The sequence below is a fragment of the Sapajus apella genome, unplaced genomic scaffold (assembly GCF_009761245.1).
Source record: "Sapajus apella isolate SASKATOON/1434 unplaced genomic scaffold, GSC_monkey_1.0 scaffold84, whole genome shotgun sequence".
Classification (NCBI taxonomy): Eukaryota; Metazoa; Chordata; class Mammalia; order Primates; family Cebidae; genus Sapajus; species Sapajus apella.
In genome coordinates, this window is record NW_022437024.1 from 1,498,879 (window position 1) to 1,517,126 (window position 18,248).

The 18,248-nt window shown below is 42.7% G+C and overlaps 1 protein-coding gene across 1 annotated transcript in view; it reads left to right on the plus strand.

Moving 5' to 3' along the window:
• The first annotated feature begins 3,765 nt into the window (after positions 1–3,765).
• FAM234B (family with sequence similarity 234 member B) overlaps positions 3,766–18,248 on the plus strand; it is a 37,423-nt gene continuing 22,940 nt past the window's right edge. Inside the window, exons 1-3 of the mRNA XM_032253686.1 lie at positions 3,766–3,915; positions 14,093–14,488; positions 17,382–17,480. Coding sequence (XP_032109577.1) covers positions 3,879–3,915; positions 14,093–14,488; positions 17,382–17,480 — 532 coding nt within the window. The 5' untranslated portion in view covers positions 3,766–3,878. The remainder of the gene's footprint in view (positions 3,916–14,092; positions 14,489–17,381; positions 17,481–18,248) is intronic.

An 18,248-nucleotide genomic window follows, 5' to 3' on the forward strand; every position in this document is an offset into this window, starting at 1 on the left:
GAAGAGTGGTCAACCCCTGGTGCCTACTTAACTTTGAGACATTCTCTATTGTTCCTTATTCCCACTCTAATTGATAAGGCCACTGGACTTTGTAACTGACCTTGGTCAGCCTCGTGATTCCACACCCCACGACCCCCTCCCAGCTCGCAAACCTACGACCTCCTCCCAGCTTGCACAAAACCACCCTAAACTGTACCTTTTCACTGCCTGCCCCAAACCTATAAAACCAACTCCTATCCCACCACCCTTCACTGACTCCATTTTTGGGCTCAGCCCGTCTGTACCCAGGTGAATAAATGGCCATGTTGCTCATACAAAGCATTTTGGGAGGTCTCTTCATTCAGCGTGCAAGTTTTAACAGTGGCGTTTAGTGGGAGACACAGGAAGAGGTAGCAGTTTTTGAGGGCCTGGCAGTACAGTGGAACCAAGGAGGAAGGGAGGCGGCTGCTGGTAGACACAGTGGCATTGTTTCCAAGAGGAGGTGGTGAAACCTAGTGGGGTGGTCAGGACCAGCAGAAGTGGCCACACTGTCCAGGAAAAGTCAAGTGTCAGATGGCCAGATTTGATCATAAGCCTATGCAGGACGCTTAGAGATTTTGAGCAGTACTTGGAGTATTACAAAAGTAATAGCCAGCAATATGGGTTCCCTCTATGTTATGGGAACTTGAGAAAGTTGGGGAAGAACACTTCACTGTAGATCAATGTAGGAAAAATAGGTGATTTTCCAGCTTCAGTTATGATTTTCAGAAAAGTAATTTCTTAAGGCAGGCACAGCTGCCAGGCGGGTTAGGCCTTTCATGGGCATCCCGCCCCTGCCACTCTTGTACTTGTCAGGGAGGCAAGCCAAGTTCAGAAGTCATAAGGACCTGGGTGTTTACATTTTCCACAGTGACCTCAGTGGGTGTTTAGGCAGCAAAGGTATTCACATTCCACTCGGTAACTAGAGAGGAACTCACAGATATTCTCTATGTGAAAGGTAAGGATCCTGATTCATTTGGCAGCTTCCTGAATTTTTTTTCTTTAATTGAATAAAAAGTACATTAAATTTGAGAGATACTATTCTAAGCTGCAGTTCCTATGTTAAAATGGAAACAAAGCTGTGGAGATGAAAGAGATTTCCAGAGGGACAAGGAAGACAAAGTGGGGGAAAGCCCAGGGAGCCGAAGAAGGAGGGATTCCCGGGCATCGGCCTCTCTGCAAAAATTATTCGGGCAAAGCTGGGGTGATTATGGGGAGAGTGGAGATGCCATAAAGGTCCAGCATTGAAATCTGAGGAGCTGGAAATGCTGCATCTATTGGATGTGTGCACACTGATACATGTTTATAGGTATACAGGTAAGTGTGTGCATGCACATGGGCCCTTTGGGTAACTATACAGCAAAGTTTTTTTTTTTTTTTGAGACGGAGTTTCACTCTTGTTACCCAGGCTGGAGTGCAATGGCACAATCTCGGCTCACCGCAACCTCCGCCTCCTGGGTTCAGGCAATTCTCCTGCCTCAGCCTCCTGAGTAGCTGGGATTACAAGCACGCGCCACCATGCCCAGCTAATGTTTTGTATTTTTAGTAGAGACGGGGTTTCACCATGTTGACCAGGATGGTCTTGATCTCTTGACCTCGTGATCCACCCGCCTCGGCCTCCCAAAGTGCTGGGATTACAGGCTTGAGCCACCACGCCCGGCCTTTTTTTTTTTTTTTTGAGACAGGGTCTCACACTGTTGCCCAAGTTGGAGTGCAGTGGTGCAATCACAGTTCACTGCAGCTTCCAACTCCTCAACTCAAGTAACCCTCCCGCCTCAGCCTCTCAAAGCGCTGAGATTGCAGGCACAAGCCGCTGTGTCTGGTTGTGAGGCAAACCGTTTAATAATACTTTAAATTATACATCTCTATTTTATTTCTATCACAGAAGAAGTTACTCTCCTGTAGTATACCTTTTTACTAAGAAAAGGAGACAGATTTTTCTTCTTTCTTCCTATCCTGTGTGATCTGTCTATTCCTTTCCACCCAAATTTCCTCCTAGATACTCAAGTTATTGTTTTGCAGCTAAAATGGACATTTTCTACATCCCTGTCACACTCCCAGGTTATTTTTCTCAGTCTTCACATTTCAGGAATGTGTTCTATTTAGCTAAACTGATATCAGCCAAGCTACTACTGGCTCATTGTGACTTGTAGTGTTGCTCCTCTTAGATGATGTAAAATATCCTACATAGATGTAAAATATTTTTTTAATCATGCCTCCAGAGATAAGGCAAGCAGTAGAAATTTTGGGTTGTTGTAGAATGCTCATGGCTGTAATCCCAGCACTTTGGGAGGCCGAGGCAAGCGGATCACGAGTTCAGGAGTCCAAGACCAGCCTGGCCAACATGGTGAAAACCTGTCTCTCTAAAAATACAAAAATTAGCTGGGCATGGTGGCATGTGCCTGTAATCCCAGCTACTCAGAAAGCTGAGGCAGGAGGATTGATTGAACCGGGATGGAGAGGCAGAGGTTGCCATGAGCCAAGATCGTGCCACTGCACTCCAGCCTGGGCTACCGAGAGAGACTCCGTCTCTAAAACAAACAAACAAAAAATAATTAATAAATACATCATTAAACCATCAAATTACTATTAAATGTATTACTATTTGTTATTAAGTTACAAATTTGTAATTGTTATAACATTAAGAAATTATTGATAAAAAGAAGAGTGAACACTTAGAAAACACTAAGTACCAGGCACTGTTGTAACTGCTTTCCATATACACATTTAATTCTCAGGAGAACTCTATAAATTAGGAACGTTTTATCCCCATTTTGCAGATGAGAAAATTGAGACGGGAAGAAATTAAGCAACTAACCCTCTGGCATCTAGGAAATGATGGAGTCAGGATTTGAACTCGGGAGGCCTGGCTCCTGGCTCCAGAGCCTGTGCTCTATCAGAGACAATGGCATTTTTTCCCCCTGTGGGAACAAAGGTGAGACTGATTGCTGGAGACTCTCAGATTACTCCCACAGGATAGTCCTGTCTCCAGTTTCTCATGAGAATTAGGCAGCCTCCAAGTGAGATGTATCTTAGAGCTCTTGTTGTGACACTCAGAAGTTACATTTCCTTTCTATTTCTCACCTTTCTCTTGAATAAAACAAGAAGAGTGGGACTATATGGCCTCTAGCATCTGTTTCAGTTCTAAGATAATATAGTATTAACATTCCTGCACTAAAATGCTGATCTCTTGCGTGTGGAAAAGAAGCAAATCAGTTTCTACTTCTACACACTTCAACTAGAAGCTGCAGCATTGAGAGCTGAGTAGACACTTATAAATAACTGGGAGCAAGAAATGAGGGTTCAAGCTCTAGGAAACTTCAGCCTCTACCTAAGAAGCATAATAGAAACATTCTTGCTAGGTGCCTACTGCGTGCTGTGTTTTAAACTGGTCGTATCGTTTAATTCTCACTGCAAATTTGTGAAGTAGGTAGTATGTCTTTAATTAAAAAAAAGTAGCTGCAGCTTAGACGCCCCAAGGGACTTGCCCAAGATCGCCCAGCTAGTAAGTGATGCAGGCAAGATTCAAATCCAGTCTGGCTGATTTCATAAGCTGACGCACATTACACAATCCACACCTCCTTAAATATCTTATTCGAATCATTTTCACTGCAAGCCTATAGGGTATTTTCACCCCACTTCACTAACGAGGCAAGTGAGACTCAGAGGGGTGAGGTGACTTGCCCTGAAAGCGTGGGAGAAAAGCCTGCGGAGCGCACCCACGGGCGTGGACCTCCCCCAGGCTCTGTCTCCTGGCGTGCGGGTCCCACCTTTCCCAGTCCCAGCTCCGCGAATCGCCCGCCCTGAACTACACTTCCCGGCAGAACGCGGGTGCGCGCACGCGCACCGGGTCCTCCGCCATGGCGACCGTGCTGTCCAGGGCGCTCAAGCTCCCGGGTAAGGAGCCGCAGCCTTGCGACCACCCTGTCCCCGTCGGTGTTGGGATAAGGGGAAGCGAGGCTCTGGGGGCGAGGCCGGTCGGGGCCTGGCTTCAACCCAGACAGAGCTGCAGGCGCCTGGTGGCGAGGCGGGTGCAGCCCCTGGGGGCTGGGGTCCCGCGCCACCAGAGGGCGAGAGGGGCGCCCAGCCGGGCAGGGGTCGCCGGCGCGTGGCAAACCGGGAGACGCGCGGGGAGAGGGCGCGGAGCAGGTGTCGCGGCGGGGAGTGTCAGGGCGCCGGTCGCCGCTGTCCTGAGGGGAGCCTGGTGAAGGGAGCATCCTTTCCGAGCGCCTCAGACCAGGCACCGCGGGGACTCCGGCGCCTTCTGTCTTAGCTGGATCTGGGCGGGGGCGGCGGGACGGCGAGTGGTCCCCTGTGGAGCATCCCCTCCATCTAATGACAGCAGCGACGCAGCCGTGATGCAGGTGGGACAGGTGTTTATGTCCCTTCCTAGTTTACAGAAGAGAAAATGAGAGTGATTTGGCTAATTGAATTGTCCAAGGTCTCACAAGTATTGGGAAAGCTTGGCCTTGAACGTCAGGGGTCTTTTCACTTTAAATCTGAGCTTTTGATTCTACTTGGTCAGTCTCCGGCGGTCGAGGCTAAGCATGGGAAATGATTTGGAGCCTGTAAGTTGCCGGTAATGTATGGAATCTTCTTTAAGGCAGCATTAGGGATGATGACAACTTCCAGAGTGGATTCAGTACTTCGGGCAGCAGCTCTAAGGCTCCCCGCCCCCCCACACTTTTTTTTTTTCTCCTAAATCTCAAAGGATATTTATTCCACCCAAATAAATTGTAAACATTAGTGTTTAGAAAAATTGATGGCTCTACCTAGATAAGTTTTAAGTATTAAGCGATAAACATTTGTTTGCTGATAATTTGTATGAGAGGGAAAAGCAGTTGGTTTCACTGTTATCTCTAGAGAGGGCTATTTCGGTGTTGGGTGGAGAGCTACCTTGAGGTTGCAGGGGGATTACAGGGTCTTTGCTCTCAAGGAGCTTCCAGTATGCTACCCTGAAGCAGGCCTTGCCATTTGGATGACACTGGTTTGGATATTAATTTGCATTTCTGTCCTCAGACTTCATGACCTCAGACATATTTTTTTTTTTTTTTTTTTTTTTTTTTTTTTAATATGGGCTCGTCGGAACTTTGGAAGGAACACTGATAGTATCTGTCTTGGAATGTGTGCGTAACATTGGAATTACGTGTCTGTCCCTTACCTGCAGGATTAATTTTTTTACTTTGAAGAGAGTAGCCTTGTATATCCTTAGTGTAGAATGATGTCCTCCCAGAGGGGCAATAAGATGTTAGACACATTTAGCTTTATTTCTTTTTGTTTTTTCATTTAGAGTCCTTGTTTTATTTCAGTGTAGGTCATTGTTCTTCTCTGAGGATGAGAATGCAGGAAAATCTTGCTTTAGCAACTCTTGAGCTCTTTTGTGTTCTTATGCCCCAAGGCTGTGGTTATTATTCCCTGGTATATTAGTTGTAGGAGCTGATTGGAATTTCCATAGCCTAGTCCATGGGCCTGTTTGGAAGGCCGCTTGGCCCTGAGCCATGAGGTATGCTTGATATTTTTTTAGGTCCAGATATGGGCATATGTTCTTCCATGTTATGTGGGTTTTAAAAAATGTTCACTTGCACTTTTCCTTGCGTCCTTCTTGCCCTTTCTCCCCTCCACCCAAAATACTATTTTTAGTTTTTACATTAAGTGTAAGTTGTTTTTGTATAGCTCTTTTTGGCTCCCCTGTAATTGTGGTTCTGAGACTGATGTCCTTTTTGGGCTACTGTGTTATATTCCCGCAGTTAACATCCCCACTGTTTTCATGTGTGAGGAAGGCAGGATGGAATGGTGGCTGAGAGCATGAGACAGGCTCAGGTTCAAATCCAGTCTTTACCTAATTTGTTACTTAATCTCTTTAAGCTTTAGTTTCCTCATCTGTAACAATAACATTATTATGGAACATTCACTATATGCCACACGTTCTACTGCATATCTACTTCCTAGGGTTGTTTGAAATAGTAAAGGAGATGGATGTACTTTAGTAATCTCTAACATATGTTAATTAGTGACATAGTTAATCAGTGTTAGCTGTTGTTATCAGCACCGTGCTCATTTATGAATGTGATACCTGAAGGAAGGCTTGACATAATAGTGAACTATTGACAGATCTCAGCAGCTTTGTTATAAAGAGCAGTTTCACCAAGCTCAGGAAGGAAAGATGTTTGGCTCACATGCATAAAATGAGGTTAATTAGTAGCAGAAGGCCAATGTGACATTCATAAAGCCTGCGGGACAATTTATCTTCTAAGTTTATGTTTTTTTTTCTTGGGTCATTTTAAAGTTTGAAGGCCAAACAATGGAGGGAATATCAGAGCAAAATGATTTGTTTTATTTGTGTAACTTAGAGTCATTATATGCCCTTGGATAAACTAACCCATGATATGAATTATTTACCTTTAGTTGCAGCAGAGTGTATTGTATAGTATATGTACAGTATAGTGCATACTATAGTATATGTTATAGAGTAGTGTATGTTTTAGTATATTTCCTGAAAACATCCGGGTATGGTATTATTGCATCACTTTCTTATTTGTGTTTTCCTTTATACCATTTTGGAAATCCTATTATATTTAAGCGACATCTTCAGTCTTTCGAAGAGGAAAAGCAATAGTTGTGGAAAGCTCATTTATAATGGTATGTTATGAAATCAGTGCCCTCTCTCTTATTCTTTGAAAATGTTTCATTTGTTAAAAATCTGGGTGGTGGTTGAAAGTAGCAAGGAAGCAAGTGAGTGCTGAGTGCCCTAAGCGTGGAAGCTGGATTTGATGCCCAGCTCCTCAGCCTGTCATGGCTGGGTCAGAATGCTTGGACTTCACATTGCATGTTCTTTTTCTGAGGACTTTTTAGATGTTGCTCCACTATCTTTTAGTAGTGTACAGTATGTTTCTATGGAGAAATCTTTGCCTGTTTTTTGTTCCCATCATTAGTTTTGGCCTGGCTACTCATAGGATTCCTTCTTTGTCCTTGAAGTCCTGTGCCTTTACTAAGATATATTTCAGTATCGATTCTTAACTCCTGAGTAGGACTTAAGGCAAGTTTGTGGACTTCTTTTACTTCACTCTCTCTTATTGTCTTTCTGTGAATAGATAGACAAAAATATTATTTAAGACTTCTCTGATCAAAATTTACAGTCTGTAATACTTAAGCAGAGGTTTGTTTCTATACTATCTGAAAAATAAATTAGTATAAAAGTAAATATTTATTCCTCTCAGAAGGCTGGCCAAGAACTGGCCCTAGTCTTCTATGATGTAAAGAAAGCATAGGAGTATGATAGCTTGGAGCGCTTGTGTGCTTGCCTTTATATTTCAGCCATGTCATGGTTGAGTCAGAATGCTTGGACTTCACATTGCATGTTCTTTTTCTGAGGACTTTTTAGATGTTGCTCCACTATCTTTTAGTAGTGTATGTTTCTATGGAGAAATCTTTGCCTGTTTTTTGTTCCCATCATTAGTTTTGGCCTGGCTGCTCATAGGATTTCTTCTTTGTCCTTGAAGTCCTGTGTCTTTACTAGGATATATTTCAGTATTGATTCTTCTCAATCAGTTTTTCTTGGGATTCTGTGTACTCATTATTATGCAGTTTAAAAAATTTTTTTTAGTTTTTCACCCGGGTGTGGGTGGGCTGAGGCCGAAAAGGGCGTCAACCTATTCTGCAGTTTTAGGTCTTTATTATAGGAACTTTTTTTTTGCAACTCTCTAAAATATTGCTTTTGGTTTCATTTTCTTTTCTTATATTGGCTAACCTTTGTTGTCAATATCTATCCCATTGTTTCTAGTCTTTTTTAAAGTCTTGATTTTTTTCCATGGGATCGTATGTAGCCAGTACAGACTTTGAAGCCAGACTGGTTTTCAGTTGTTGCTTATCACTTGCTGTTTAACTATGGGCCAGTGTATTAGTTTGTTTTCACACTGCTGATTAAAGACATCCTGGAGACTGGGCAATTTACACAAGAAAGAGGTTTACTGGTTTTAGAGTTCCATGTGGCTAGGGAGGCCTCACAATCATGGTGGAAGGCAAAAGGCACATCTTCACATGGTGGCAGCAAGAGAGAGAATGAGAACCAAATGAAACAGCGTTCTCCTTATAAAACCTTCAGATCTCCAGAGACTTATTCACTACCACTAGAACAGTATGGGAAAAACTGCCCCCATGATTCAGTGATTTCCCACCAGCTCCCTCCCACAACACATGGGAATTATGGGAGTACAACTCAAGATGAGATTTGGGTGGGGACACAGAGCCAAACCATATCAGCTAATTCCTTAAGCTTCCAAGCCTTAGCTTCCTCATCTTGAAAGTAAAGACAGTAATGTGTCTACCTCACAGAGTTGTTAAGAAGATTTACTGAGATAAAAGTTTTTTTTTGAGGCAGAGTCCTGCTCTGTCGCCCAGGCTGGAGTGCAATGGCAAGATCTGGACTCACTGTAACCTCCGCCTCCCAGGTTCAAGCAGTTCTTATGCCTCAGCCTCCTGAGTCGCTGGGATTGCAGGCACATGCCACCACACCTGGCTAATTTTTGTATTTTTAGTAGAAATGGAGTCTTGCCATGTTGGCCAGGCTGGTCTTGAATTCCTGTCAAAGTGCTGGGATTACAGGCGTGAGCCAGAACCCCCTGCCTGAGATAAGACATTAAAAGGGCTTGGAAGAGTGTAGGATAAGTGTTCAGAACTGCCAGCTGTAGTTATTTCCATTTCATTTTACTTGATTTTCATGAATCTGTTCTTTGTGTTTCTGTTTGCAGCAATGTGTGTTCCTTTAGCTGATTCCAATAAGGATTTCTTTTCTAAATTTGTTTTGTTATTTTTCCCATTGTTTTCCTGCGTGCTCTTTTCAGAGAAGATGATTTTCCTGAATTTCTCAGACTCCATGGGGAAGTATATGTTCATTATTTCTTCCATCTTGTGGTGTGAATTGTTCAGCATTTGTTCTTTAACGAATTGTTTGCTATGTTTCATTGTTACTTATTTCTTGAATATTTGTAGAGCTTTGTGGTGCCTTGTGGAATGAATACTAAACATGGTTCCTTTCTGATTATTACTGATATTTAAATGGGGCAGTTGTTTGACAGCAAGGCTATTGTCGCAGGGGCGATCTAGGGCAGTTGGAAGCCATAATGTAATCCAGGCCTGTTAAGTCAGCTGGCTCCCCATTGGTGCTCTTCCTGTGTGTGTGTCTCTGTCCTGGCTAGGAGGAGGCTGCTGGCTTTTCGCAGGACTGTGGGTTTGACATTTCCTTCACTGACTTTGTTGTGCCATTTATCAGCTTACTGCCCCTGAACTGCAAATTCACCTTTGTTGACTGATCTGTGAAAGTGGGTCTGAGCCCTTTTAAATACCAAGTTTATCCTGCGCTGGATATTGTCCCTCAGTCCTAGGGGAACTTTTAGAGTTCTCTTCCCATCTTTTTGTTTACTCTCCTATCATTGCTTAGTAATTTTTAAATGTTAAACTTGTCCTCTTTGAACTACTGTTTGACTTCTGTCTCCTGACTGGGCCCAGTCAGAGTGATTTATGCCCACAGTTACTTTCCTAACCTGCCATACCGACAGTGTGCTTTTTGTGATGTCTGCTTGTACTTTTCCTCATTCGGTCTTACTTCCCTTTGACTGTGGTGTTGAATGAGGCTCACTGGTGCTTCTGTGACCCCAGACTTTGTCTTTCCAAGCTAGCAATTACTGGTCTGGCGACATTTGTGGAACAAGGGAGGTAGCATAACTTGTTGGTTAGAACAACAAGTGGACTCTACGGTGAGATGCCTGGGTTTGAATCCTGGCTTTTCTTTTGGCTAGTTCTGTGATCTTAGTCATCTTAGCTCTCTATATTTTATTTTTCTTGTTGATAAAATGGGGGATAATAATACTAATACCACATAAGGTTGATGTGAGGATTAAATGAATTAACACATGTAAAATGCTTGGATCAGTGCCTGGGACAGTAGGCACTCAGTGCATTTCCAGTTGTCATTGTCATCATCTTATTATTGTCATGATTATTAATTCTGTGAACTCTGCTCATTGCTGAAGATCTGCAGTGTATGTGCAAATTATATCTGCAAGATATATTTGCCTGCTCTTAGCTTTCTGAGTACAAGTTTCAGTGCATTTAGTTCATAAATTGTGGTTTGGGAATACGGCTGTTTCCTATTTTGTGTTCTATTTTTATTTCTCTTTATTTGTTTTCCTGGTTTTAGGGAAGAGAGTGTGACAGAAATGCCCACTTTTGCCATCATTAACTAAAAGCATGTAATCTTGCTAAGCAGACCAATTTGACAGCAGCTTTTTTCTCAAAGAATGCTTGCAAATTGTTTTTATAGATTTCTTACAGATTTTATAAGTTCCTGTGGCATATGCTTCTCTTTCTTCCTGCCTGTGATAGTATATAGCATGATAGAAATGAATTTCCTTTAAATTGTTTTGCTGGTCAGTGTTTTAATTAATGATTTCACTTTGACAAAGGTGCTGTTTTAGTCTGATATGTTTGCTGCAAGGTGGAAACTGACTAGCAAGATTGAATTTGATGTCGAAGCTAAATTTTTTACTTGGTGCTAAAAATCCAATTGCACAATTATAGGGTGGCTTGAGTATGTGTTAAAAATGCTTGGGAGTTTTGACTGAATCAGTAGGTGATTTGAATGCCAAGAAAGCTATCAAGATCTTAAATTATAGAAATTGAATTGTTGTTTGTTATCTGGAGTAGTTAGATCACAGCTCTGCCCTTCCCTTCTCTGGTCAGACTGTACCTGGGATTGTATCTACTTCCAGGAACTATACTTTAAAAACCACAGACACATCACATCATGTCCAGAGGAGAATGACCAGGATGTTGAGGACACCTGAAACAATGCTTCTTTAGGCCGAGCGCAGTGGCTCACACCTGTAATCCTAGCACTCTGGGAGGCCGAGGCAGACAGATCACCTGAGGTCAGGAGCTCAAGACCAGCCTGACCAACGTGGTGAAACCCCATCTTTAAAAAAAAAAAAATGCTTCTTCAAGTCATGGGTTGAAAGAGGTGGAGGTGTTTAACTTGGAGGTGAGAAGAGTGGGGGAGGGCAGTGGGAGATACAACGCTAGCACCAGTGATGGCAATGATGATAACAGAAGCCAAAATTTATTGTGTGACTATAAGCCAGGCATTAAGAACCACACATATATCATCTTATTTGATTCTTATCACAATCATATGAAGTAAAAAGATTATTTCATTTCATAAATAGGGAAATTGAGGCTCAATAAAGTTAAGAAATTTGAGATCACATAGTTCATAAGAGATATAGCTAAGATTTGGCTTGATGTTTGATTGTGAAGACTTGAGTTCTTAAATACCATGTCTTAGGTCTCTTATGATTGATACCTTTGAGTGTTTGGAGGACTTGCATGTGGAAGAGGGATCCCAGAAATTAAAACTAGGACAGATAATTGACAACTTTCCAGAAAAAAAATTCTCGAGTCAGTGTAAAGAATTGTTTTCTAGATTGGAGGCCAGGGGATTCCCTAATACTGGTTACATTCAAGTGTTTGCTAAGCGACTGGTTGGTAGGTCTTTGTAAGTAGTTAAGTTTGGAATGGGGGTGCGGATGGATTATGTGATCTTTAAGGCCTCTTGCTGTGCTTTCTCAAGTAACTCTGAGAATTGGGAACTCTGTGTGTGCTTTCCTGGTTTTCATGTATATATTTAAACATTTTAAATTGTGAAAAAATACATACACCATAAAATTTACTATCTTAACCACTTTAAGTATACAGTTCAGTATTAACTGTATAGGTACCCAATATCCAGTACTTTTTCCTCTTGCAAAACTGAAACGCTGTACTAAGTAACAACTTTTCCTTCTACCTCCAGACCTAGGCAACAACTATTCTACTTTCCGTTTTTGTGAATGTGACTACTCTAGATTACTCATATAAGTGGAATCACACAATATTTGTCTTTTTGTGTGTGGCTTATTTCATTTAGCATAATGCCCTCAAGGTTCATCTATTCTATAGCAAGCGTCAGAAATTCCTTCCTTTTTAGAGCTGAATAATATTCCGTGGTATGTATATATCACATTTTGTTTATCATGTCAGGTGTATTTTATCCAAAAAACAAAACAAAAACAATCACTTTGAAAAGTATTAGAGTTAATATTATTCTAACAACCTACGGCTCTGTGTGCAAATTATTATATATAGAGTTATCTGGGATGCTTAAGGGTGTGCCCTAATTACCCAAATAATTTGGTTTACAGAGTAGAAATACAAATTATAGGAGATTAGCTGGAACCTGTACTGACTCCATGGCATATTCTGAAAGTACTATTTTGAATTAAGTTTCTAATAATTGATTTATTTTCTTATAATTTGTGTCTTTAAAAATCACATCTAGGCTGGGCGTGGTGGGTGACTCATGTCTGTAATCCCATAACCACTTTGGGAGGCTGAGGTGGGTGGATCGAAAGGTCAGGAGTTTGAGACCAGCCTGACCAACATAGTAAAAACTCGTGTCTACTAAACACCGCCTCCCCCCCCCCCCCCCGCCCCCCCCCCCCCCACACACACACAGCCACACAAATCAAGTCTAATAGTTTTTGGGCAAGGTGTATAGCTTCGAAAATAAAAATAAATAGAAATATTTTCTAGTTATTAGGCTGACAGATTATTCAGTATTTTTATTTTTATTTTTTGAAAGTACTTAATGTTAGCTCTGTGGAATGTTTATTTAAAAAAATCTAACATTTATTAATTTTTTAAATGTACCAAATACTAAACTTTAACACTTAAGGTCTTACTTCCAACATCCGGTCTCCATATAGTGTTTTATTCCTTCATTTCATTAATTGAACAAACTGAGATGTAATGTGTGAAGTGACATCACCAAGGCCATCGTGACCCAGAGGTAGACACTAGCATTAATAATTCTTCTTTTCCCATTTTTAATTAGCTAGGTTATGTGGTCTTTTTTTATTTCTTCTGAACAAAAGATTTAACGATAGCGTTTACATTAGTGATAGCTTACCAGATAAAATCTCCCCAAAAGAAACATTTTCTTGTTTTTTACTTGGTGGTAATGTGAAATAAAGGCATAAAATCATTCAGTCATTGGCAGTGAGGGCAAAGGGGCCGGTGGCTTGGGAGGATGTGTGCCTAGACCCTCTTGTAATTTCTCTCAGCCGTCTCGTCTCAAATCAACATTGCAGGCTAAGTGAAAACAAAGTGCTTGCCATGCAAAGCAGCTTCAGACAAGTCCCCTACCTTTGTGTTCCTGCCAGATCATCATCCCTTCCAGAATACTTGCTCAGAAGAGCAGTTTTTGAGGTAAACACTGTTTACTGGAAGATGTACTGAAAGCATTCAAATCACAGGATGGTTGGTTCTTAGAAGTGAGGTTTTTTTTTTTCTTTCTTTTTTTTTTTTAGAGACGGGGTTTCACCATATTGGTCAGGCTGGTCTCCAACTCCTCACCTCAAGTGATCCGTCCGCCTCGGCCTCCCAAAGTGCTGGGATTATAGGTGTGAGCCACTGTGCCTGGCCAGAAGTGATTTTTCAATACATCTTCAGATGAACATTCAGTGTTCAACTTTCTAAGTTGTTTCCATAGAAACAGTTGGGAAGCCACAGATACTGGGCCGTGAGAAGCAGCATACAGAGAAGAATTGTTCTAAAAGTTTACCAGGAAAGATAAGGATGTCACAGATCTAAGAAAATCTGAGGCAATATGCGTATTAGGTACATGGAGAGTTGATGCAGGAGCCATGGTCTTTTTCACGAGTGAGCTTCAAACACGTTAAGAGAGCTTTCTTTTTAAACTAAAGATATTTGAAGTTTGCTAACTTCTGCCTCTGTTTCCATTGTCTTAAACTCATTCAGGCAGTGATCCTGGAGCACTGTGCTTTTCTTTTTCCTTCCATTCCTTTTCCCTGCTTTGCTGGCATCTGTTTTACAGATAGCCACCAAGGTTCAAACTTCGTATAAACCTGGATTTTTTTGGTTTTAGTTTTCTATGTTCTCCTGGGTCTTTACAGTTGCCATATATTTGGTGAGGGTGTCTCTTCCTCAGTTTTCTTGACTCTCTGTTTTTCTGTCTCTTCAGGGAAGAAGAGCCCAGACCTAGGGGAGTATGATCCCCTCACTCAGGCTGACAGTGATGAAAGCGAAGACGATCTGGTGATTAACTTGCAGAAGAATGGAGGGGTCAAAAATGGGAAGAGTCCTTTGGGAGAAGTACCAGAGCCTGACTCAGATGCCGAGGTTGCAGAGGATGCAAAGCCACATCTTTCAGAAGTCACCACGGAGGGCTACCCCTCGGAACCCCTTGGGGGTCTAGAACAGAAGGCCAGCTCCTCCCTGGTGTCGTATGTGCGCACCTCTGTCTTTCTGCTGACTTTGGGGATCTCAATGATCCTGGTGCTCCTGTGTGCTTTCCTGATCCCCTGTCCTCCCAGAGATCTACACAGCACCTGGAGCCGCCACTTGGGCTCCCAGGGAGGTGAGCTTCAGAATCTTCAGCCCTAATCCTGTAAAACTTCATGCTATGTCTGATTACATTTAAATTTTCCTCCAAATCTTATAAGTTAATATGTGTCATGCGGCATTCCCTACCCTGCCCTTCCCGCTGTGTAGAGGTAGCAGGGAGGTTAAGATTTGAAAGAAAACAAACACCTCCAAAAACCTGGGAATCATTGCTCTATTGTGTTTGTCAGCATTGGTCTTTATTAGTTGCAGACAGGACAAGGCATTGGTTTGCTGGGTTCCTGCTGTGGAGCCAGCACTGTATCGGGAATGCAAAGCTGTAGGAAGGGCTATTTACAGAGAAAAGCAAGGTTCAAGGCCTGGCTACATCAGGGAGAGGATTCTTGTAGAACCCTCAGGCATTGGTTGATGATAGAGGCTGGGCGTAATTTAAATTATAAAATAATTAGGCTGGGCGTGGTGGCTCATACCTGTAATCCCAGCACTTTGGGAAGCTGAGGTGGGGTGGATCACGAGGTCAAGAGATCGAGACCATTCTGGCCAACGTGTTGAAACTCCATCTCTACTAAAAATACAAAAAATTAGCCGGGCGTGGTGGCCCCTGCCTATAGTCCCAGCTACTTGGGAGGCTGAGGCAGGAGACTCACTTGAAGCTAGGAGGCAGAGTTTGCAGTGAGCCCAATCATGCCACTGCACTCCAGCCTTGTGACAGAGTGAGACTCCGTCTGAAAAAAAATTGTAAAATAATTTTGTTTCCTGTAAAAGATAGTTGCTGTCTTTTCCTTCTTGCTCCTCATGGTTAGGGTGGTGCTGCCCAAGTAATTCCAGCCATTCTGTCTCCTTTTGGAGCAGAATAAAACCTTTTGATCTGGAATGGGGTTTATATCTCACCTGTGTTGCGTAGTCCTCACTTATGAACTGGATTGGACTATCCTCAGACTCTTGGCATCAACTTGATCTAGAAATGTTTATCTCTGCCACTTCTCTGATCCCTGTTGAATTAGTTTCTGAGGAGGTCTGTGTTCTCATCTTTAGTTTCTCTTAAGGCAAGTTTAATTTACATATGTTTACATACAGTTTAAAGATAACAAATTGTTGGTGTGTCTACCACCCAGCTTTGGAAATAGGACATCATTGAGACCTTCACACTCTCTTGTGTGTCCCTCCTGACCACATCCTCCTCTGCCCACCAAAGGCCTCTGCTATCCTGAATTTTGTGTTGATCATTCCTTTTTCTGTAAAGTTTTACAATGTCAATATGTACCCCTAAACTACATATTCATCAAGTTTGCTGGTTTTAAAATTTTATGTAAATTTAATCATCCAGTCTTCTGTGACCTGCTTTTTTTTTTTTTTTTTTTTTTGCAACAGAGTCTTGCTCTGTCGCTTAGGCTGGAGTGCAGTGGTGCGATCTCAGCTCACTGCAATCTCCACCTCCTGGATTCAAGTGATTCTTGTGGCTCAGCCTGCCATGTAGCTGGGATTACAGGAGCTCACCACCACACCTGGCTAATTTTTGTATTTTCAGTAGAGACAGGGTTTGCCATGTAGCTGGGATTACAGGAGCTCACCACCACACCTGGCTAATTTTTGTATTTTCAGTAGAGACAAGGTTTTGCCATTTTGGCCGGGCTGGTCTTGAACTCCTGACCTCAGGTGATCTGCCGCCTTGGCCTCCCAAAGTGCTGGGATTATAGGTGTGAGCCACTGTGCCCAGCTTATGACCTGCTTTTTTGTTCAACATATTTTTTAAAAACAATTTATTGATATTCATCTATATTGATGCATTATATCTGAAGTTTATTCATTTTTCACTACTGTCTAATTTTCCCTGGCATGAATATCCCATGATTTATCCATTTTACTCTTGATGAACTTTTAAATCATGCTTCCAGTCTTTTTTTTAAAAAAAATAAATAAATGATGCTGCTAAGAACATTTTTGTGTATGTTTCCTGATGCAGCATATAAGAATTTCTCTAAGGCATAAATTTAGAGTAAAATTGCTAGATCATATTGTAGAGTGTGTGCATGTTCATTCTTAGTAGTTTATGTTAAATTATTTTCCAACGTGGTTGTACCAATTTATACTTCCACTAACAATGTGAATTCTCTCTAAATTTGGTGGGCATCATCTGAGTTCATACTGTTGGGGGTGGGGGGCTAGAAGTCCAGACTCCACACTAGGCCTTTGCTGACACCATCCCTGTGGAGAGAAGGGAGAGGGGTGACTTACTGATGCTACTTGGGGTGGAATTCCTTTGGTCCTGCTGGGTAAGGATGGCAGTCCTAGCCCCCACCTGGCTTCCTCTGACATGACCCTGATGGTGGTGGTGGTGGTGGTGGTGGGGTGCCTTGTTACATCCAGGAGAAGGTGGGAGCCAGGCTCCACATTCAGCCTTTGCTATATGGGTGGGTAGGGCTGGGCCCATAATTTTATCTGGGATGTTTGAGTGGAGTAGAGCAGTTATCTAAAACTTTCCTGCCCAGGCTTTCTTGCCTGCTGGACTGCACCTTTCCTGGGCTATTGGCTAGGGAAGCCAGCCTTTTTGGGGGCTTTTTTGTCTGTACCTATGGCGTTTCTGGGTTGCTGGCTTTTCCAGAACCCTATCTGGGGTATATGAGGCCAAAAGAAAACCCAGGGGACTCATCACCTTGTCATTCCTTGGGTCTTACAGTCCCTAGCTGGTCTACTTCCTTCTCTCTGCCTTTCAGAGTCGTCTTATGTTTGTTTTATGTATAATGTCCAGGGCTTTTCGATGCACTTAGCAGGAGGAGCAGAGAGAAGTGTGTCTACTCTACCTAGTTGAGGAACTGGAGTCTGTCTGGTGTCTATGGAGCTGCTGGCAACAGAGAGCTGGTTTGTGGTAACTTGCTCAAGACCTTTTTGTTTTTTTCTGTATATATCAGGTGGGGACCTGTCTCCATTGGAACTGGCTGATGTGAATGGAGATGGCCTACGTGATGTGCTTCTCTCCTTTGTGATGTCAAGGAACGGGAGTGCAGTAGGTAAGAGACATGTCTTCTTAAGGCTGCTACAGGGTCACTGTCAGCTAGGAGAAAACACCAGAGTTTTGTCCCACGTGGTACTGCAGAAGGGTCTGCAGTAAACAGAAAGTTACCATGGTTCTGTCATATGTGAAAACCCTGATCAGAAAGCTCCTACATATAAATAAAGCTCAGTCTAAGAAATCAGAGGGAGTTATAGCTGGAAGGAATTTTTAGTGGTGACCAGGCCAGCGAAGAAACTGCGATGCAGAAAGGAAGTGACTTGCCCACACACTTTGCAATGAACAGTGTTAGTCCTTGGGTGTCATGAGTTTTCTCCTGGTTTTCCATTGCCTCTTAGATTATAGTGAACATTGATTTTATGCTACTCCCTCCTATCCCTGGCAGAAAACTTTTGTTCATGGACTTTCACATCTTTACACACATACCTCTTGGCCAGATGTTTTCCTTTCCCCCTTCAGTTTACTCTTGCAGATCTGCTGTCCATCCTGCCCTCTGCATTGGGAAACTGAGCTGTGTGGATGGTATCAACAGGCTTCCTTGCCTGCTGGCCTCCTTTCAATGGGGAGCACAGCTCAGGAATGGGAGGGGAGAAAGAGTGTGAGGAGAGGTATTCACTCCCCTGGCTTCCTCCCTGCCGGGGTCACCACAGGATGGCTGCTACAGCCTTGACCCTGGGTCACAGCTCGTTTGAAGGTGGCCCTCCTATAGGACTTTCCTTTTCTGGATTCCAGTAATTGCATCCTCTCCTTGTATCTTTGTGTGTAG